The sequence below is a fragment of the Amblyraja radiata genome, chromosome 45, assembly GCF_010909765.2.
Source record: "Amblyraja radiata isolate CabotCenter1 chromosome 45, sAmbRad1.1.pri, whole genome shotgun sequence".
NCBI classification, from domain to species: domain Eukaryota; kingdom Metazoa; phylum Chordata; class Chondrichthyes; order Rajiformes; family Rajidae; genus Amblyraja; species Amblyraja radiata.
In genome coordinates, this window is record NC_046000.1 from 2,343,449 (window position 1) to 2,367,404 (window position 23,956).

Genomic DNA, 23,956 nt, shown 5'->3' on the forward strand with positions numbered 1-23,956 from the left:
TTAGTGGCTCTTAAAAGAGCCGTTTGTTGTTGGTGGAGAGGTGGAGTTTAGGCGCGCTCCCCGCGGATGCGGCGGGCCAGCTGGATGTCTTTGGGCATGATGGTGACTCGCTTGGCGTGGATTGCGCACAGGTTGGTGTCCTCAAAGAGCCCCACCAGGTAAGCCTCGCTGGCCTCCTGCAGGGCCATGGCGGCCGAGCTCTGGAAGCGCAGGTCGGTCTTGAAGTCCTGAGCGATCTCCCGCACCAGGCGCTGGAAGGGCAGTTTGCGGATGAGCAACTCGGTGGATTTCTGGTAGCGCCGGATCTCCCTCAGAGCCACGGTGCCGGGTCTGTAGCGATGAGGCTTCTTCACTCCGCCCGTGGAGTAATAAGTGACTCTAGCAGTTCCCCCACTACCAATGTTAGACTAACTGGTCTGTAATTCCCCGTTTTCTCTCCCCCTCCCTTTTTAAAAAGTGGGGTTACGTTTGCTACCCTCCAATCCTCTGGAACTAATCCAGAATCTAAAGAGTTTTGAAAAATTATCACTAATGCATCCACTATTTCTGGGGCTACTTCCTTACTCTGGGATGCAGTCTATCTGGCCCTAGGGATTTATCAGCCTTTAATCCATTCAATTTACCTAACACCACTTCCCGGCTAACTTGGATTTAACTCAGTTCCTCCATCTCATTTGACCCCTGGTCCCCTGCTATTTCCGGCAGATTATTTATGTCTTCCTTAGTGAAGATAGAACCAAAGTAGTTATTCAATTGATCTGCCATGTCCTTGTTCCCCATGATCAATTCACCTATTTCTGACTGCAAGGGACCTACATTTGTTTGTAGCATCCTCCCCTCCAAGACGACCTCTTATGAATCCAACTCTGCCCCCAGGGAGCTAGCCTTCCTGATGAGTTTGTTAATCCTGTTGGCATCTGCGGCTTCGCCCTGCTGCCCCAACACACTACAGTGAAGAAGTTGGCACTGGCTACCACCGTTTGCTAGAAAATTGGGTGATTCAATCCACACCACCCAACAAAGTTGTTGAAAACACCTCTGTATTCAGCTTCCCTCTCCTCTAATGCTGCCCACAAGTGTAGAGTCATCCGAAAACTTCTGCAGGTGGCAGGAGTCATAGTTATATCTGAAGTCCGTGGTGTAGATGTTGAACAGGAAGGGAGAGAGATGTCCCATGTGAGCCCCTCGTGTTGCTCATTACCATGTCCGAGACACAATTCTGTAGCCTGACATTGTGGTCATCCAGTCAGGTAGTTGGTGAGCCAGGACACTAATGGAGCATCCACACATATCATCGTCAGTTTGCTGCCTAGCAGTGCAGGCCAGATGGTGGTAAAGTCACTGGAGAAGTTAAAAAACATGACTCTCACATTGTTTCCTGGCTTCATGGAGACATTTTGGTGTAAAATCTGCAACTGGGGAAGCAAAATAGAAACTGTTTTCTCAAGACGGAAACTTGAACAAAATAAAATCTTGTTTCCAAGGCAGTAGCAATGAAAAAGATCAGCGAAAAATTAATGAAAGAGATAAAGAACAAAGTAAGTGGTGAGAGATGCAGCCAGTCAGAATCGTGTAAAGAGTAAACATTCTGGTGAAATAAAATAAAAGGGAAATTTATTGAGAAAGTGAGCGGTGATTCCGTGCAAAGTGAGCCTGAGGGGCAATGGTGGTAAATCGTTGACAGCAGCGTGAGTGGGAATCACTACCAGGTAAGGAAGTCGAGGAGGCGACCAAAATTGGTTCCGCCCTGTCCCCCCCCCCCCCCCTTCCCCCCACCACTCCCTACACAAGACCCACCAAGAGACACCTAACTAACATTTAGACACACCAAAAAAAACAAAAAAAAGTTGAAATAACGAATACGCCGCTGGCAGGCAGCCGGCTCGCTGCGCTCCCACCGACCGAGGGCTCTCAAGACTCAAGAACGTTTAATTGTCACTAGACCAAGTGCAGACCCATTGGGTCTGCTCCGACAACGCAAGGTCCCACCACTCACCAGTTCCCCCAAGGCAAGCCGTTCCCCCAACACAATATTGCACCACTCACTCATAGTCCCCAACTACGCAGGCGCAACTTATTTTTCCTCATCCACCAGCACTACTTCCTCCTCCTCTTCAGCCTCCCTCTTCAATCTCTGGAGAGGGAGGTGGGTAGAGAGGGAGGGGTGGTAGCATAAACACTGCCCAGGCCATCACTGACTCTGACCTCCCCATCATCGAAGGGATCTATCGTAGTCGCTACCTCAAAAAGGCAGCCAAAATCATCAAAGTCCCACACCATTCTGGCCACACACTCATCTCACCAATGCCATTGGGAAGAAGGTACAGGACCCTGAGAACTGTAACATCCAGGTTCAGTAACAGCAACCTCCCTACAGCCATCAGGCTATTAAACATTACAACCTCAAAAGTTGTGAACTACAATAGACGATTATTATAATTATTATTGCACCTGTGTCCACTGTTGTTTATCATCTATGTCCATCATTTGGATGATTCTACAATTGTCATGGTTAGCAAGTTAACGGATGACACATTAGCTGTATCGTGGACAGTGAATAAAGTTATCTAAGATTGACGCTGGGTCTAAATCAGCTGTGACAGAGGCCCAAGTAATGGCAAATGGAACTTAAGATTCAAGTCAAGAGTGTTTTATTGTCATGTGTCCCAGATAAAACAATGACATTCTTATGTGCTGCAGTACAACAGAATATGGAATCATAATAAATAATATCACAAAAACTCAGAAATAAAAGAACAAACATGTGAAAGAGGATTCTCTTGAACTTCTACAGGTGCACAGTAGAGAGCATACTGACTGGTGCATTGTGGCTGGTTCGGCAACGTGAACGTCCAGGAGCTGTAAAGACTGAAATCTCCGTAATGTTCTCAGGAAGTAGAGGCGCTGATGTGCTTTCTATATGATTGCATCAGTGTGCTGGGTCCAGGAAAGATCGGCAGAAATCTGCACGACCAGGAATTTGAACCTTTTAACTCTCTCCACCATAGTCCCATTGATGTAAACAGGATTGTGGGTGGTCAACCTCCCTCTTACAAAATCCACAATCAGTTCTTTCGTTTTGCTGATATTGAGAACCAGGTTGTTGTGCCAGCAGCATATGGTCAGTCCCTCGATCTCACTTTTATACTCTGACTCATCACCATCTGTAATTCAACCCACAACGGTGGTGTCGTCAGCGAACTTGAAAATTGAGTTTGCACTATGTCCGGCTACACAGTCATGAGTATAGAGCAGGGGGCTGAGCACGCAGCCTTGAGGTGCTCCCATACTGATTATCACTGAGGATGAAGTGTTTCTGCCAATTCGAACAGATTGTGGTCTGTGGATGAGGAAGTTGAGGAACCAAATGCAGAGGGATGCGCAGAGACCCAGTTCCATGAGTTTCATAACCAGCTTGGAAGGGATGATGGTATTGAACGCAAGTGCACAGTGTTGCATTTTGGCTGAACAGTAAACGTCACCAGATTGTAGGAAGGATGTGGTTTTGCTGGAGATTCAGCAGAATGTTGCTTATACTGGAGGACTTTAGCCATGGGGAGAAATTTGAGAGAATTTTCTTGTTTTCCTTGCAACGAAGGAAACTGAGGAACATCCTGTTGCAAGTATATGAGGTTATGAAACACATGGAACACATAAGGCCTTTGACAAGGTTCCACATGGTGGTTAAGAAGGTTCAATTGTCGGGTATGAATATTGGAGTAGCAAGATGGATTCAACAGTGGCTGAATGGGAGATACCAGAGAGTAATGGTGGATAACTGTTTGTCAGGTTGGAGGCCGGTGAGTAGTAAGGTACTGGAAGAGAGAAGGTGGGTGACTTTGAGAAATGGAGGGAAACATGGAATGCAAATGTCCCCGGGTGTTGTACCTCTTGTGAACAGGTTCACCCACTTAGAAGGTGTCGGGACAGAAGACATTATCACACTGAGCGGCGGACTGGCTTGTGAAGCCATTGTGGTTGGAGACTCCATTTTAAGAGGTATGGACAGGGGTTTCTGCGGCAACAGATGGGATTCGAGGATGGTGTGCTGCCTTCCTGGTGCCAGGATCCCGGATGTCATAGACAGAGTGCAGAAAATCCTCAAGGGCGAAGGTGAACAGCCGGAAGTGGTAGTGCATTTCGGCACAAACGATGTTGGAAAGAAGGGGATAAATATTCTGCAGCGTGACTTGAGAGCTCGGAAAAATGCTGAAAAGCAGGACCTCCAGTGTTGTTATCTCCGGTTTGCTTCCAGTTCCTCGTGCTGGCGAGAGCAGGAACAGGGAGATATGGGACCTGAATGTGTGGCTGAGGAACTGGTGCACGGGGCAGGGATTTAGATTCTTAGATCACTGGGATCTGTTTTGGAGTAAGGGGGAACTGTACAAAAGGGACGGATTGCATCTTAACAGGTGGGGGACCGACTTCCGGTGGCGCCATGCTGGACTAGCAGTCGCAACTTTTAGCTCCGCTCCTGTAAAATCGCGATTTTACGCGTTAAAATCGGGTCTGGAGGTCGGGACCGATTCAAAAATTCACCGGGTCCCGGGACGTCGCGCTGATGATGTCATCAGTAAGCGCTGTGATTTAAAATGGAGGATAAAGGATTTTAAATGAAAAAATCGTCTTCAGCTCAGAGCCCTCAGAGAACAATCTCAAAACTGCTGAAAACACAGAAAACTGAAGAACAGACCTCTGAAGTGGATTCTGGAATGGCTACAAAGGCCAAGACTGAGATGGCTACTAAGGAGAAAAATGAAATGGAGGAGATAAAGAACTCGGTAAGAGAACTGAGAAAGTATATTGAGGCTGGAAACTCAAAAATGATGGAAAATATTAATGTTAAATTGATGGAAAATATGTTGAACATTAATGCTGGTAATCAAAAAGTTATTGACTGCATTGGCATTATACAAAAACTAATTGAGGATGTGCATGAAGAGCTAATGGGGAGAATTAATAAAGGGGAAGAAGAATCTAAGAAGACGTTTGAGGCTGTGCATGTAATTGTTTCTTCACAAGTAACTGCAATGAAAGACATGGAAACAGTTGTTGATCAAATGGCTGAAGATATGCAGGGAATGAAGTTAGAGCTAGACAGCCTCAAGAGTCAACTGGCGAAAGTCTCAGATAAATGTCTTGATCTCGAAGCTCGCTCAAGGCGCCAAAATTTACGAATACTGGGAGTAACTGAGGGAGCAGAGGGAAATAACGCCCGTGAGTTTACTGCCAACTTAATCGAAAAGGTACTCAATCTACCCGTGGAACCGGAAATTGAAGTGGCACATCGAATACCTAGATTTAAGCCAAGATCACAAGCAGATCCAGCCCACCCACGACAGATCATAGTCAAACTTCGGGACATTTCAGCACTTGAAGAGCTGATGAAAAAAATCAAATATGGAGTGAAGATGACCTTTGGAAATGACACTATCAAACTCCTCCGGGATTATCCCTATGAGATCGTGCAAAAGAGAAGAAAGTTCGCACAGACAAGACAGATTCTCCATGGAGTTAAAGATGTCAGATGTGGTGTTTTTTATCCGGCCAGGATGCGCATTACTTTCAAGGGAAAAGAGAAAACTTTCACTAATTCGGACGCATCTTATAAATATGCCCAAGAGATTGTGGCAGAAACAGAAGATTAATCAAGGCAGCGGGACGATATGGACAATTTCTTTCCTTTTATTACTTCACAGAGAACACCTGAAGATAAGGGAAGAAACACTATTCTCTAAAAGTTTAAAATGGAAGAGCATTTCCACGTGCGCCGGTCTAGACACCTTATCTCCTTTGGACGCTTTGGAATTCAACTCAAGGACATTCTTTGTTCAAAATGAAGGAAAGACTGATAAGCAACGCAGAGACGAACAGCAGAGCCGAATGTGGAAAACACCACAAGGACAAATGGCGGTTTAAGATCTTAAAACTGTTTTACAAAATATAGAGAATTAACAATAATTAACAATACTAATATAGAAATATAAATGGAAACTAACCTGAACTATATAATGGGCAAAATGTAATAATGTGCTAAAAAGACTGACTAGCGCGTATATAGAGATAACAAATTTTAGAATTAAAGTAGATAATACTGAATGTTTAAGTGTTATGTAGTTCGTGTGAAGAAGGGAGGAGACTCAGGCACCGGTCATAATTCCAGGAGCCTGTTTCTGGTTAACCCTTATAGCTAACAGCTTACTATTATCAAAAGTATAACTAATTATAAATAATTAGTAGATGAAAGTGTTAGATAAATACATTTCACAGTAGCTGAACACAGATCTGATATGTCTGAATGAAATATATATATAGTGTAATTGGGTGAAATATAATTGATTTTGAAATGGTACCGCCCTCCTAGGTTTAGAGTAATAAAAGGAGCGGAGCTAATTGTACAACATCAACTTCGGAAGTCGAATAGATGTCGAATTCCACAGACGCATGGGACATGCACTACAGTGTCAAATACTTCAGACACTGTAATTTTACATGTTAAATTTTTTTTTTAAATCACAATATGTCACTACTATGTGTTTTTTTTTCAAGGAAAATCGCAAAAGGGATCTAGCAAGGAAGTTAGTAATATAAACGCCCCCTAAATATCCAGAGTCCTGAGGTATGGATGCACCGTAATAAATAAGGGTATTAAAATCAGAGAAAATGCAAGATGATAAACAAAAGAAAATGGGAGGAATCACATTGTGTAACTGGAATATAAGGGGTATTAATGAACCAATTAAAAGGGGCAAAATACTAGCTCAGTTGAAATCATATAACACGGACATTACTTTTCTACAATAAACGCACCTTAAACATCAAGATCAGATGAGATTGAGGGCGAATTGGATAGGCCAAACATTTCACTCCTCATATACTTCGAAATCCAGAGGCACCGCAATTATTATTCGCAAAGGAATACCATTCAAATCAAAGAACATTATATCAGAAAAGGAAGGGAGATATCTTATAGTTACAGGAGAGATCCATGCTACGCCAATCACCTTGGTAAACATATATGCGCCCAATTTTGATAATCCTCAATTTTTTAATAAAATCCTAAATACAATCGCAGAATTTAACTACCAAAATGTTATAATTGGAGGAGACTTCAACTGTGTTTTAGATCCGTACTTAGATAAATCGATGCAAAAACAAAGAGGTAATATGAAATCTAAAACTAGTGAACTCTTAAATACATATATAAAAAATACAAATATAGCAGACGTCTGGAGGATCGCGAATCCGACTGGAAGGGAATACTCGTTTTATTCAATGGTACACAAAACATACTCACGTATAGACTACTTCCTAGTGGATACAAAACTAATCCCTTATACTATGAACCCTAAATATCACACCAATACGATTTCAGATCACTCCCCCGCTAATTTTCGTTCTAAAATTAGAAGGAATGTCTACGAACAAATCGTTCTGGAGGTTTAACTCGCAAATTTTGAAAGACCCACAAGGGATTATATATCTAAAAAAACAGATGGACCTATTTTTTGAGACAAACGATACACCAGATATATCGCCCACTTTATTATGGGAATCCTTCAAACCATTTATTAGAAGAGTGATTATCTCGTATCAAGCTTTTCAAAACAAAAAGAATAAGAATGAACAGACAATTAGAAGAACAAATCAGGCAACTAGATATACGTAATGCTAAAGATCCAACTATGGATAAACATAATAAAATTTTAATACTGAAATTTAAACTAAATAAATTATTATCAGAGAAGGTTATAAGATTATTCCAAATTACAAAACAAGAACATTTTGAATTTGGGGATAAACCCCATAAACTTTTGGCACGCCAACTGAAAAAACGGGAAAAAGATCATGCAAGTTTAAAGATTAAATCAGATAGAGGGGAATTATTAACACTGCCTAATGATATCAATAAAAGATTTGCTCAATTTTACAAGAATTTATACACATCAAAAATGCTAATAGACAATAATAAAGTTTCAGAATTTTTGGACAATTGTAACCTTCCAAAACTAGAACTGAAGGAACAAGAGGAACTGGGAGCACAAATTACATCTAAGGAAATAGAAGACACAATCAACACACTTAAGAATGGAAAAACACCAGGACCAGATGATTCAGTAATGAATTTTATAAATGTTTTTACGACATAGTTACACCACGTCTACAGAAAATGTATACATACGCTTTTAAAGAACAAATCTTACCTGCAACACTAGCAGAATCAACGATAACATTAATAATTAAAAAAGATAAAGATATAGAAGAACCAGGCTCATATAGAGCTATTGTTTTGTTAAATACGGATCAAAAAATATTAGCGAAAACACTAGCTAGAAGACTAAGTCAATATGTTAGTAAATTAATAAATGAGGATCAAACGGGATTTATACCTAAGAGACATTCATTTAATAACCTGAGACGTCTGCTTAACATAATGCACTCTCACAAACCTCAAGAACAAGAGTTATCTATCATTTCATTGGACGCAGAGAAAGCGTTTGATCAAGTAGAATGGGATTATATGATTAAAGTATTGCAAAAATTTCAAATGGGAGAGAACTTCATCGCATGGATAAAATTATTATATAACAAACCCACGGCTAGAATATTAACTAATAATATATTATCTACGAAATTCCAATTAACAAGGGGCAATAGACAAGGATGTTCATTATCACCGCTGTTATTCGCTCTGGTAATTGAACCTTTAGCTGAAATAATTAGAACACACCCGGATATTTCGGGTTATAATACAAAATATTAAAATAACAAAATATCCTTATATGCAGACGATGTATTACTGTATATCACAAAACCCCAAATCAGTATACCAAACATATTAAATCTAATTGAGGACTTTGGATCTTTCTCAGGATACAGAATAAACTGGAACAAAAGTGAAATTATGTCGATAAAACCGAAAGACTCAACACATCACTTGAAATTCCCCTTTAAAATAGCCACAGAAAAATTTAAATATTTAGGAATTGAAATCACTAGAAACTATCACGCTATGTTTAACGCCAATTATAGCCCCTTACTTAAGAAACTAAATAATCTAATCAAATTCTGGAAAACGCTCCCGATGTCTTTAATAGGTCGAATAAATGCTATAAAAATGATCTTTTTACCACAAATCCTATATTTATTTCAATCAATTCCAATATATCTTCCAAAAAAGTTTTTCAAAAAACTAGACTCAGACATTACAAATTTTATATGGGATTATAAATCCCACAGAATACAAAGAGCACACCTTAGTAAACCAAAAGAGATGGGTGGTCTAGCGCTCCCTAACTTTATGTTCTATAATTGGGCAGTAAATATTAAAAATATGATTCACCTGCTGGACAACTTTGCCCAGCAGGTGGACTGGATTGTAATGGAGAGAGAGGACTGCTCTCCGTGTAATACAGGAGCGACTCTCCTCTCACCAATGAATCTGAATAACAAATATTATAATAAAAATCCAATGATACATAGCACAATTAGAACTTGGAAACAAATAAAACAGAATCTAAAATTAAGAAATCTATCTCTTTTAATGCCAATAGTCAATAACCCATCGTTTAAACCCTCAATTATAGATAAATCATTTACACAATGGGAAAGAATGGGAATCAAAACGCTCGGAGACTTGTATGAATTAGGAAAATTATTATAATTTCAACAATTACAACTGAAATATAATTTGAAAAATAATCAATATTTTAAATATCTTCAAATCTGTGACTATCTGAAAAAATACACAAAAGACTATCATAACATGTCCCCAGACATATTGGATGAAGCCATGAAGACAAAGGCTGAATCAGCAAATCTAATATCATACTTATACAACATTATTTTAAATATAGAAATACCTACAACCGATGGTATTAGAAGAGACTGGGAACAAGAACTAGCTATAAAAATTGCAAAAGAGAGCTGGGATAAACACTTACTATACGTGCATAAATGCTCGATCAACGTACGACATACTCTAATTCAATATAAAACATTACATAGACTATATTATTCAAAAACTAAAATAAATAAACTTTTCCCCAATGTCTCACCCATTTGTGATAAATGTCAGTCACAAGAAGCTACCATAGCGCACTCTTTTGTTTTTTGTAAAAAAATCCAAAAATTCTGGAACGAAATATTTGAAATCTTCACAAAATTATTTAAAATAAAACTTGTACCAAAAGCAGAATGGATCATTTTTGGAATATCGGAAGGTAACCCCGAATTAAACGTGTTTCAAAAGAACTTACTTAATTACGGGCTAATAATGGGAAAAAAGCTTATGCTCAAATTTTGGAAAAATGCTCCAATACCAACAATAAAAATGTGGATTTCAAACATGTTCGAAACACTACACTTGGAAGAGATGAGACTCCTCCTAGCAGGCAAAGCAGACCACTTCCAAAAGACGTGGTCTGCATTTATGGAATTATTACAAGCATAAGGTGCAATAGTAATTTAAAATATAAATGGTACCGACTTCCGGTTGGCGCCACGATGTGAGTGGAATCGCGCCATTACAGCTCCGAAAAAAACTGAATTTAAAACGGGGGTAAAAGGGTCAAACAAACGCACTTACCACAGGAGATCGATTGCGAACGGCTCCGGCAGCGTTTAAAAGGTGCGTGACGTCATCAGGCGCGCGAATTTAAGAAGAAATTATGACCCAGCGCTCCCCTCCCCCCACCACTGGAAAAAAATCTACGAGAAAGGAAACTGGCCTCAGCTCGGGTGCAGCTGCTGCTTCTCAAGAAGATGTCTCACAGAGGAAAGCTGAAATGGAGGAACTTAAGACTACCATTCTAGGTGAGATAAAGAAGCAGAGGAAGGAGTATATGGAGGAGATAAAGAAGCAGAGGAAGGAGTATATGGAGATAAAAAGTTTAAAAGCGGATATGCTGGTGTCTCACGAGAAAAATAAAGAAGATAAAGAAGACTTAATAAAACAAGTTATAACGACGGTAAAAAGTATGATGGATGAGTGGAAGGAAAAGGCTAATGCCGAGTTACAAACTCAAATTGAGGATGTAAAGGAAATAGCTGCTGGGATGGAAAGAAAGCTGGATGACAAGATAGATCCTACTATAATTTCGCTAGACCAACAAGGCGAAGCAATTAAAGAGCTAACTAAAATTGCTGAAGTGAATACTAAGGAGACCGAAAAACTCCGTGCCGAGAACAAACGCCTCTTAGAATTATTACATAAAACAAACGAGAAATGTATTGATCTGGAGGGACGCCAACGCCGTAAAAATTTGCGTATAGTTGGTCTGAGCGAAGGTCGTGAGGGGAGTCAAGATCCTCGAAAATTTGTTGCAAAACTTTTAATGGATATTTTGAATTTGGATCATGAACCCCTGTTGAGCCGTGCACATAGGGCTCTAAGACGGGCCCCTGGGATAGGTTCATCGCCCAGACAAATGATTGTAAAAGTGGCCTTTGACCATGTCTTCGAAGAAATGATGAAGATAATAATAAAAAAGAGAAACCTGAAATACGAGGGAGACAACATCAGTATTTTTAGAGACTTCCCAGCAGAAGTGGCCAAGAAAAGAGCACTATTTAAAGAAACAAAAGGTATCCTGAGGAATTTACAGAATACTAAGAATCTGAGATATGGCTTGATGTACCCAGCAATACTGAGAGTAACTTATGATGACAAGGAATATCGTTTCGTTAAGCATACTGAAGCATTGAAATTCGCCCGAGGCATACAGCAGAAGCCAGAAGATGAAGAGAGAGAAGATGCGGAGGAAGAACCCGAGGGAGAAGGAGAGGACTGAACTTTTATCATCGACCTGTGGTTATGAAATACTCACTTAGAAGGAAGTGGAATAATGGGCATTTAGTAGTAGTTCTGTATTAATTATTAGAAAATATTTAATTATTCCATGATAATAGTATTACATATTATAGTATTAAATACAATTGATATTAGTAATTAGCAAATAGTAATATGAATAATAGAAATAATTACTAAGTACTAAGTATATAAAGTTAGTACCCCACCCCAATATATATAGCATTTAAGATAGGAGCTGGTATAATCAACATCTTTTTTTTTTTATTAAAAAAACGGAAGTCTTTAGATTAATGGCCACGTTAGTGTGGCTTTCACCTTCACATACTACACACTATACAAGTGTAGTTTCTTTTTTTTCTGAGCACCCTATTAACACCCTTTACTTTTTTTTTATTATTGATATTTCTTATTGTTTTTGTTTTTTATTGATCTTATATTATATATTATTTGAATGTAGATGTGAAGGATATTGTGTATTTAGTTTAAGAAGACATAGATGTGGATTAAGGTGGAAAGAAATTCTCATTGGATTGATGTCCGGGTGCAACGGGGAGCTGGGGGAGTCAAGAAGGCTACTCCAAAAAAAGCCGCCCTAATAGTAAAATGCATGATATAAAGGTGAAGACTGGGGGTGATGGAGTAACCTTCTGCAGTTGGAATGTAAAAGGAATTAATGAACCAATTAAAAGGGGAAAGGTGTTAGCTCAGTTGAACAGATTGAAGACAGATGTCATTTTCCTTCAAGAGACTCATCTTAAAAAAGATGCTCAACATAGATTAACAGCTAAATGGATTTCTAAGGTGTATCATTCTACATTTATTCATAAATCTAGAGGAGTTGCAATAATTATTCGCAAAGGTATACCTTTCATACAAAGTTCTATTATAGAGGATAAAGAAGGCAGATATGTAATAATTACAGGGGAATTATATTCAAAAAAGGTAATTTTAATGAATATATATGCCCCTAATTTTGATAATCCATTATTTTTTAAGAAAATATTTAATAATATTCCTATATCCACTCAACACAATTTAATAATTGGAGGTGATTTAAATTGTACTTTAGATAATTATCTAGATAGATCATCTGCAAAAAGGAAAGCTGCCTCGAAATCAAGTAAATTCATAAATGCTTTTATCAATACATCTAATATTAAAGACATCTGGAGGTTAGATAATCCATCCGGACGAGAATATTCTTTTTTCTCGCCCGTACATGGAACCTATTCGAGGATAGATTATTTTTTAATAGATTCTAAATTACTTCCTTTTACGTATGATGCAAAATATCATAATATTATCATCTCGGATCATGCGCCATTAACATTTAAGATAAAATTAAAAGATATCTATTATTATATAAAACTCTCGCCCCAGATTCCGAAACGGAACTCCGTCCGGCCGTCCGGCAGCCTGGCCCACTCCCTTTGCTGGCGCGCTCCCTTTGATTCTCCGCAACTCCAAAACCGGACGCAGGACCGCCCGCGTCTTTTCCATTTCGGTAGAGATTTCACTTTTCTTTCTAAGTATCCGCTCCTCATTACATTCCGTCGTGTTTAAGTACACGTTTTTAATCAAATCCTTCCCCCCCCCCCAAATATTTCAAAACTAAACTGGCTTCTCACTCATAGATTCAGCTTCAGCACCAGCCCCTGCTGAACGTTCCATCGTGTGATGTCACAATGCCCAATGCTCACAGATGTCCAATCGGAATGGAATCATTTACATATGCCAATGCAGGAGCCCCAGCCCCAGCCCATGTTGAACGTTCTATCGTGTGATGTCACAATGCCCAATGCTCAAATACATTCTTGCTATAGAGTGAGTACAGAGAAGGTTCACCAGACTGATTCCTGGAATGTCAGAACTTTCATATGAAGAAAGACTGGATAGACTCGCCTTGTACTCGCTAGATTTTAGAAGATTGAGGGGGATCCTATAGAAACGTTTAAAATTCTTAAGGGGTTGGACAGGCTAGATGCAGGAAGATTGTTCCGGATGTTGGGGAAGACCAGAACAAGGGGTCAAAGTTTAAGGATAAGGGGGAACGCTGAATCGCCGACATCTTTTCCATTTTGGTAGGTATTTCACTTTTCTTTCTAAGTATCCGTTCCTCATTACATTTCGACGTGTTTAAGTGTACGTTTTTAATCAAATCCTAACCCCCCCCCCCAATATTTCAAACCTAAACTGGCTTCACACCCACAGAACCTTCACCAGCCCCAGCCCCTGCTGAACGTTCCATCGTGTGATGTCACAATGCCCAATCTTCACATATGTCCAATCGGAATGGAACCATTTACATATGCCTATGCAGGAGCCCCAGCCAATGGTGAAGGTTCCATCGTGTGATGTCACAATGCCCAATGCTCAAAGACATCGTTGCCATAGAGAGGGATTACAGAGAAGGTTCACCAGGCTGAGTCCTGTTATGTCAGAACTTTCACCACTTAAAAGTGTAATGCCCCAACGCAAAAGTGTAATGCCTCCCCCCCCCCCCCCCCCCCCCCCCCCCCAGTTTTTCAAATAAAAACTGGCTACTCACCCATACAAGCAGCCATTTCGGTAGACATTTCACTTTCCCTTCCAGCTATCCACTCCTCATTACATTTCGTTATGTTTATGTCCATTTTTTTCTTTAAAACATTCTCCTCCCCCCCCCCCCTCACTCATTTTGTCGCCTCCTGCTGGCCTGCGACCATAACGGCTGCTGGTGCCCGCAGCACAACCTCACGCGACGCCATTTAAAAACGGCCTTTCGGGAACGGCTCTACTTCGAGGACCACGTCTCCCGTGGGGGCTACGGGTAGGCAACGGCTGCGTTGGGGCATTACACTTTTAAGACTCTGTGTGTGGGGATGCTTCGTGTGTGTGATGCCGCCCCGCCACCCCCTCCCCCCCCCCGTTGCCGAGACGGACCCGACTTCAACGACTTCAATATACGCTATTTTAAGACGGCCAGAACCCGACTTCGACGACCACGTCTCCGCTGGGGGCTACAGGTAGGGGACGGTCTTTATACACTTTTCCAACTCTGTGTGTGGGGGTGGTTAGTGGGGGTGATGCCGCCCCCCCCCCCCAGTGGGGGCTACGGGTAGGGTACGGCTGCGTTGGGGGATCAGACCCAACGGGTTTGCCATTGGTCGTCGTGTTTAAGTGCACGTTTTTAATCAAATCCTTCACCCCCCCCCCCAATATTTCAAAAATAAACTGGCTTCTCACCCATAGAAGCATCACCAGCCCCAGCCCCTGGTGAACGTTCCATCGTGTGATGTCACAATGCCCTATGCTCACAGATGTCCAATCGGAATGGATCCATTTACATATGCCTTTGCAGGAGCACAAGCACTTGGTGAACGTTCCATTGTGTGATGTCACAATGCCCAATGTTCAAATACATTGTTGCCATAGAGGGAGTACAGAGAAGGTTCACCAGACTAATTCCTGGGTTGTCAGGACTTTCATATGACGAAAGACTGGATAGACTCGGCTTGTACATGCTAGAATTTAGAAGATTGAGGGGGTATCTTATAGAAACTTACAAAATTCTTAAGGGGTTGGACAGGCTAGATGCAGGAAGATTGTTCCAGATGTTGGGGAAGTCCAGAACAAGGGGTCACAGTTTAAGGATAAGAGGTAAATCCTTTAGGACTGAGATGAGAAAAACATTTTTCACACAGAGAGTGGTGAATCTCTGGAATTCACTGGCACAGAAGGTAGTTGAGGCCTGTTCATTGGCTGTATTTAAGAGGGAGTTAGATGTGGTCCTTGTGGCTAAAGGGATCAGGGGGTATGGAGAGAAGGCAGGTACAGGATACTGAGTTGGATGATCAGCCACGATCATATTGAATGGTGGTGCAGGCTCGAAGGGCCGAATGGCCTACTCCTGCACTTAATTTCAATGGTTCTATGTTTCCCTCTCCGCACCCCCTCCCACCCATCCCTCTATCCCCTTCCCTCTCTACGCCACCCCCTTCCTCCTACCCCTCTGTCCCTCTTCCATCACTCCCCCTACCCCTCTCCACCTCCCTCCCCACTCTTCCACCTCTCCCCCTTCCCCCTCCACTCTCCCTCCCCACTCTTTCCCCTCTCTCCCCCACCCCTCTCCCCCTCCCTCCCTCCTCCCTACCTCCCCATCCTCCCCCTCCCCCACATCTCTCTCCCCATCCCCCTCTCTCACCCCCTACCCCGCTCTCCTTTCCCTCCCAAATCTGTCCCATTTCCTCCACCTCCTCTCCCCTCCCTCCCCTCTTCACATCCCCCCCCCTCCCCCACCTGTGTGTTTGGGGGTTGGTTAATATGAGTTTGATGCCGCAGCCCCCCCTCCCCCCCCCCCCGCAAAACGCCGTTGGGGAAACAGACCCAACGGGTCTGCACTTGGTCTAGTATCTAATAAAACTACTACCTGGAGATTTAACCCTCAGATATTAAAGGACAATGACTGTTGTAAATATGTGATGGATCAGATTAAATTATTTTTTGAAACTAATGATAATCCTGAAACTTCTCCATCACTATTTTGGGACACATTTAAGGCATTCATGCGTGGCGCAATAATATCCGCACAAGCACATCTCAATAAAGAAAATCGAAAAATAGAACAAAATTTAGAAAATGAGATAAAACGTCTAGATAATGAAAATATAAAACAGCCTTCCAAAGAGTTAAGTAATAAAATTGCATCAGTAAAATATAGATTAAATAAAATATATTCTAATCAAGTGATTAAACTTTTTCAACAAACTAAGCAAGTGTATTTTGAATTTGGAGATAAACCACAAAAATTACTAGCACGACAGCTTAGAAAATTAGAAGATGAGAAGATGATACACGGAATTAGATCTGAGTATGGAAATATATTAATTACTCCAAAAGATATTAATGATAGATTTTTACAATATTATAAAAATCTTTATTCGTCAAAACTAACAGGACAAACAGATAGTATGGAAATATTTTTACAAGAATGTCAAATCAATAGTTTAGATCAGGAAGGTAGAGAATTGTTAAATGCGGAAATAACAGTAAAAGATATTATAGAATCAATTAGTTCGCTAAAGAACGGAAAAGCAGCGGGCCCAGATGGCCTGAGTGCAGAATTTTATAAAAAATTTCAAGATCTGATTTCCCCAAGATTACAAATAATGTATAGATATGCATATGACCAAGGAAAATTACCAGAATCTTTAAATGAATCCACAATTACACTCATCCCTAAAGTAGATAAGGATTTGGAAGATCCTGGATCATATAGAGCGATTGCCCTTTTAAATACAGACCAAAAAATATTAACTAAGGTCTTATCTAGGAGATTAAGTTTAGTGATCTCTAAATTAATACATTATGATCAAACAGGTTTTATCCCAAAACGTTACTCATCCCATAATCTCAGACGTTTGTTTAATATTATATATTCAAAAAGAATACGAGATACGGAACTAGCGGTTATATCACTAGATGCAGAAAAAGCGTTTGATCAGGTGGAATGGATGTATTTATTTAATATAATGGAAAAGTTTCAATTGGGGGATAGATTTTGTAAATGGGTAAGAATTTTATACTCGAATCCTATGGCAAGAATTTTGACTAACCAAATTTTATCAGCCAAATTCAAACTCTCTAGGGGATGCAGACAGGGATGTCCGTTATCACCCTTATTGTTCGCATTGGTGATAGAACCATTGGCGGAAAAAATTAGATCTGAACCTGAAATATATGGCTATAATACTGATACAACAATTAATAAAATTTCTTTATATGCAGATGATGTTTTGATTTATATTACAAAACCGGAAATTAGTATTCCCAACCTGCTAAACATTATAACTAAGTTTGGTGCATTTTCTGGGTATAGGATTAATTGGGATAAAAGCGAGATTATGCCAATAACAGGAATAAATCTAAATACATTACAACAATACCCATTAAAAGTAGTTACAGACAAACTTAAATATTTAGGGATTAACGTAACTAAAACTCATAACTCATTAATAAAATCCAACTATCCTCAACTATTAGATAAACTTAGAAAAAATATTTTATATTGGAAAACACTTCCTATATCCATGATTGGTAGAATAAGTGCCATAAAGATGGTATTTCTACCGCAGTTGTTATATTTGTTTCAGGCTATTCCTTTTTTTCTTCCGAAAACTTTTTTTTAAAAATTGATAATATTGTCAATAGTTTTATTTGGGATTATAAAAATCACAGAATAAATAAAAAACATCTATGCAAAGCTAAGATAAATGGAGGATTAGCACTTCCAAACTTTTTATATTATTTTTGGGCTGTTCAGATTAAGAATATGAATTTCTGGTGGGTAAATATGGATCATGAACCGACATGGTTAAATATAGAAAAGGAGGACTGTCTACCTTTCAATGTAGGTTCGATAATTTTTGCACCAACGGAAGTACAAAAAAAATATTATAAAGACAACCTAATAATATATAATAATAGACGTATTTGGAAACAAATAGTTAAGACTCTACACTTGGATAATCTCTCATTTAGATTACCAATTATGAATAATCCATCGTTTAAACCTGCTATATTAGATGGGGGGTTTAAACAATGGGATGATTTAGGAATTACAAGGATAGAACACCTGTATAGAAAAGGAAAATTTCTTTTATTCCAGGAGTTACAAGATATTTATGGATTGTCTCCACAACATTTGTTTAGGTATTTACAAATTAGAGATTATATTAAATCCAATACACAAGATTATAAAAATAAAGAAGCAGGATTGTTAGACGAACTGTTTAATTTATATCCAAATACAGAAAAATTAATAGCCTATATATATAACATCATTTTGGATAAGGAGAATCCAATAACGGAAGTATATCGTCAAGCATGGGAAAATGAAATGGGATTGGCTATAACAAAAGAAAACTGGGAAGAAAGTCTACAACGAATACACCGGTGTTCATTAAACGCCAGACATATACTGATACAATTTAAAGTATTATATAGGTTACATTATTCGAAAACTAAATTAAATAGTATTTTTCCGAATCTCTCCGCTATTTGTGATAAGTGCAAGAAAGCAGAGGCAAATTTAATACATAGTTTCGTTACATGTCCTAAATTGAATTATTACTGGACAGAAATTTTTAAAGTTATTTCTGAAGTCATCAAAGTTAAATTGGACCCTAACCCAAAGCTAATAATATTTGGAATTCCGGATTTACATCTATCACTTACAGTAAATCAAAGAAATTTCTTTGATTACTGTTTGATAATTGGAAAAAAAATCATATTGAAATTTTGGAAGGGAACATTATCCCCCACAACCAAAATGTGGGCAACAGAGATGATGGAGACGTTACATCTGGAAAGAATTAGATTTGTCCTATTGGACAAGTATAATTCTTTTGAACAGATATGGTCTCCATATATACAGTATTTAGAGAAGTAGCTGTTCTTGGCAACACAGCTCGGCGTGCACCCTGCGGGATTTGGTGAGAATAATTCATTTTTATATTGGAATTAACATATATGTCTTTATTGATACTATCACTTGTAGTAGTGTTATTAATAATACATATTGTGGTTACTCAAATTTTTTTTTTTTTTTTTTTTTCGTTTCTCTTTTCTTTCTTATATATAATCAAATTATTATTTAATCACTCTCTTAATGATTTATAACTGTTCTATTCTTTCTCTATCATTATTTCTAAAAAAATAGTAGATAAGTATTACTAGTGTTTTACTTAATGCAAATTGAATTAATTTGATATAAAGTTGTTTGAAGCATTGTAATTGATTATCTTTAATAAAAAAATATATTAAATAAATTAAAAAAAATATATATATAAATGGTACCAGGATCTGGTAACGGGGGGTATAAAATATATATTTTTTTAAAACACGGTTGGTATATCCTTTTTCGCGGAGTTTTGTGTTACAATAGAGCGATTGTTTTTCCTTTTTTTTCTTTTCTTTCTAGGGTCTTATTTCCTTTCTTTACTTCCTTCTCTAACTTCTTCCCTAAGGGGCTTTCTTCTCCCAACACTTTCCTGCACCTTCACGATTCTTGCTCACTTTCCTTACTTCTTTTATTTCTATCTTTTTTAAAGCTCGAAAAACGAAGTGGTACAACAAATGTAATAAGATATATCTGATGTGTATTATTGTAATTTACTGTACTTCTAATAAAAATAAAATTAAAAAAATAAAAATAAAAAATAAAAAAACAGGTGGGGGACCAGCATTCTGGCAGGCAGGTTTGCCACTGCTACACGGGTGGTTTTGAACTGAATATGTGGGGTGGGGTGTCAATTGGGATAGACGAGGATGGAGTTAAAGGGAAAGAGAGTAAAGGGATGGCTAATGACCCCAGAATTAATGGGAAAGGAAGCTCACAAAGGGATAGGAGAGTATGACCAAGTTTAATAGGGATTGATGTGAAAGGTGAGATGCGTAAGGAATTAAAAGTATTGTATATGAATGCGCAAAGTATAAGAAGTAAAGTAGATGAGCTTGAGGCTCAGTTAGAGGTTGGTACATATGACATTGTGGGGATTACTGAGATGTGGCTGCAGGAGGATCGGGCCTGGGAACTTAATATTCAGGGTTATACATCCTATAGAAAGGACAGGCAGGTGGGCAGAGAGGGGGGGGGGGGTAGCTCTGCTGGTGAGAGATGGAATTCAGTCCCTTGCGAGGGAAGACATAGTGGCTGACGAGGTAGAGTCACTGTGGATTAAGTTGAGGAATTGAAAAGGCAAGAAGACACTAATTGGTGTTATGTACAGACCCCCAAATAGATGCCCGGATGTAGGGTGTAAGTTGCAGCAGGAGTTAAAACTGGCATGTAACAAAGATAATGCCACTGCAGTGATGGGGGATTTCAATATGCAGGTTGACTGCGAAAATAAGGTTGGTTCAGGACCCCAAGAAAGAGAGTTTGTAGAATGCCTCCGAGATGGATTCTTAGAGCAGCTTGTAATGGAGCCGACCAGAGAAAAGGCAATTCTGGAGTTAGAGTTGTCCAATGAACCAGATATGATAAGAGAACTCGAGGTAAAGGAACTGCTTGGAGGTAGTGATCATAATATGTTTCATTTTAACCTGCAATTTGAGAAGGAGAGCGTTAAATCGGAAGTGGCAGTGATGCAGTTGAACAAAGGGGACTATGAAGGCATGAGAGAGGAGCTGGCCAAGGTAGACTGGAAAGGGATCCTAGCAGGAATGACGGTGGAACAGCAATGGCAGGAATTTCTGGGCATAATCCGGAAGACGCAGGATCATTTAATTCCAAAAGGGAAGAAAGATTAGAAGGGGAGTAGGAGGCAACCGTGGCTGACAAAAGAAGTTAGGGATAGAATAAAACTCAAAGAAAAGATGTATAACATAGCAAAGAGTAGCCGGAAGCCAGAGGATTGGGAAACATTCATAGGACAACAGAAGGAAACAAAACGGGCTGAAAAGATGAAGTACGAAGGGAAGCTGGCCAGGAATATAAAGAAGGACAGTAAAAGCTTCTTTAGATATGTTAAGGGAAAAAGAGTAGCAAAGTCAAATGTGGGTCCCTTGAAGGCAGGCACGAGTGAAATTATTATGGGCAACAAGGAAATGGCAGAAGAGTTGAATCAGATCTGTCTTCACTAAGGAAAACACAAACAATCTCCCAGATGTACTGGAGGACTGAAGATCTAAGGGGGTAGAGGAACTGAAAGAAATTTTCATTAGGCGAGAAATAGTATTGGGTAGTCTAATGGGACAGAAGGATGATAAATCCGCTGGGCCTGATGGTCTGCATCCCAGGGTCCTCAGGGAGCTGGCTCTAGAAATAGTGGACGCATTGGTGATCATTTTCCAATGTTCAATAGATTCAGGATCAGTTCCTGTGGATTGGAGGATATCTAATGTTATCCCACTTTTCAAGAAAGGAGCGAGAGAGAAAACGGGGAATTACAGACCAGTTAGCCTGACTTCGGTGATGGGAAAGATGCTGGAGCGGTAAAAGGATTAGTCCAAGTCAACATGGATTTATGAAAGGGAAATCATGCTTGAGTAATCTTCTGGAATTCTTTGAGGATGTGACAAGTAAAATGGATGAAGGGGTGCCAGTGGATGTAGTGTATCTAAACTTTCAGAAAGCCTTTGATAAGGTCCCGCACGGGAGACTGGTGATTAAAATTAGAGCACATGGTATTGGGGGTAGGGTGGTGACATGGATAGAAAATTGGTTGGCAGACCTGAAGCAAAGAGTAGGAGTGAATGGGTCCTTTTCAGAATGGCAGGCAGTGGCGAGTGGAGTGCCGCAAGGCTCGGTGTTGGGGCCTAAACTGTTTACCACATATATTAATGATTTGGAAGAGGGAATTAGGAGCAACACTAGCAGGTTTGCGGATGACACAAAGCTGGGTGGCGGTGTGAATTATGAAGAGGATGTTAGGAGGTTGCAGGGTGACCTGGACAGGTTGAGTGAGTGGGCAGATGCGTGGCAGATGCAGTATAATATAGATAAATGTGAGGTTATCCACTTTGACGGCAAAAACAAGGGGGCTGATTATTATCTCAATGGGGTTAGGTTAGGTAAGGGGGAGGTGCAGCGAGACCTGGGCTTACAGGTACAGCAGGCAGTGAAGAAAGCTAATGGAATGTTGGCCTTCATAACAAGAGGATTTAAGACTGAGGTGAGAAAAAACTTTGTCACCCAGAGAGTTGTGAATTTATGGAATTCCCTGCCAAAGATGGCAGTGGAGGCCAAGTCACTGGATGGATTTAAGACAGAGTTAGATAGAGCTCTAGGGGCTAGTGGGGTCAAGGGATATGGGGAGAAGGCAGGCACGGGTTATTGATAGGGGAGATCAGCCATGATCACAATGAATGGCGGTGCTGGCTCGAAGAGCCGAATGGCCTCCTCCTGCACCTATTTTCTATGTTTTTATATACAAAATAAACGTTGTCACAATATATTGCTACGTGACAATAATAAACCAACTCTAAATACTGAGATGACAAAGGCCCGAGGTTCACAGAGATCTTAGGGCCCTGCTGCCTGATTTGCAACAATTCGCAAGCAGACGCAGAAAGAATTAGTGAATTAGTGAACTTAACGGGTTACCTGATGTTGGGGAGGGGGTTTGCAGAAAGCTGCAAGTATAACAGGGTTATACTGGTAGGTGATTTAAACTTCTGGGACTGGGACTGCCATAGATTTGAGGCTATGGAAGGGGTGGAATTCCAGGAAAGATTTTGCGAACAATATGTGGAAGGGCTTGACAGAGAGGCAACCCTGGGTCTCCTATTGGGAGATTAGGCAGAGCAAGTGACTGAAGAGTCAGTGGGGAGACAGTGACCATAATACTATCCGTTATATAAAAAGTAAATACATTACATTTCAGACATACAGTGAGTTGTTGAAACCACAACTGGAGTTTGTGTCCGGTGCGGGACTGTTTAAAAATGCAGGGTCGCTCATGTAAGAAAGAGACGAGACGAATTCGAATCCAGGGATCAGAGACTCTGATGAGCGGCGGCGTCAGCGAGTTTACTGAACTGGAAAACTACACGTAACCCCCGAGAATCCACAGCATGGGTCGAGCGGAGAGGTAATCCCACCCTGGGAACTGTGCAACGGGCCAACTGTCTGAGCTGTGAATGTGTAGATGTGAATATTGTGTCAGAGAGTGTATTAAAGGGGCGGGCGGCTCAGGCTGATGTAACTGTGTTTGTGGGTCCGAACACTTGGACGGATTTCCCAGCCCCTCTGGTGAAAAATGTAAATATATCAGTGGCAGGGAATCGCCCCACTTCCCAGCTCAGTCCTGAAGTGGGAATTAACTGCAAAGTTTACGTTGGTTTGGATATTTCTGTCGAAAAGCAGCGAGCATGTCAGTGACGTGGACAGATAACGCGCTCAGTGCATCAGTGAAACGGGGCTAAATGGAAAGCGCTGCCTTTAATTCGTATCAGACTTACTCTACAATAAACATTCCGGTCTCAGAGATGTACCGAGGCCAGTTTAGGTCTCCGAAGTGTCCGATTTTAATTGAAATTACAGGATTTTTGAAGACAGAGAAACACAGCGAGGCGGAGGGGCCGGGAGTTGACAGCAGGATGTCTCCGCCCCGTCCGCTCGCTGCCTTTAAGTTGCTCAGTGCCGCCGCCACTCGCTTCATT

At 40.2% G+C, this 23,956-nt stretch overlaps 1 protein-coding gene across 1 annotated transcript; it reads right to left on the reverse strand.

Annotated features, from left to right (window-relative positions):
- LOC116968414 (histone H3.3-like) lies at nucleotides 1-23,955 on the reverse strand. Its single transcript, XM_033015189.1, has 2 exons — nucleotides 23,836-23,955; nucleotides 1-407 (listed from the first exon to the last, which is right to left on the reverse strand). Exons 1-2 carry the CDS (start codon nucleotides 23,953-23,955, stop codon nucleotides 48-50), a joined length of 480 nt encoding a protein of 159 aa, XP_032871080.1. The 3' UTR covers nucleotides 1-47.
- Between the last annotated feature and the right edge of the window lies 1 nt (nucleotide 23,956).

Excerpts from the sequence above, each read along its gene's own strand:
- LOC116968414 (XM_033015189.1), bottom strand. The coding sequence starts at position 23,955 with ATGAAGCGAGTGGCGGCGGCACTGAGCAACTTAAAGGCAGCGAGCGGA. Across the intron at positions 408-23,835 it reads TCTCTGTCTTCAAAAATCCT|TCTAACATTGGTAGTGGGGG; the intron begins GTAATTTCAATT and ends CAGACCAGTTAG.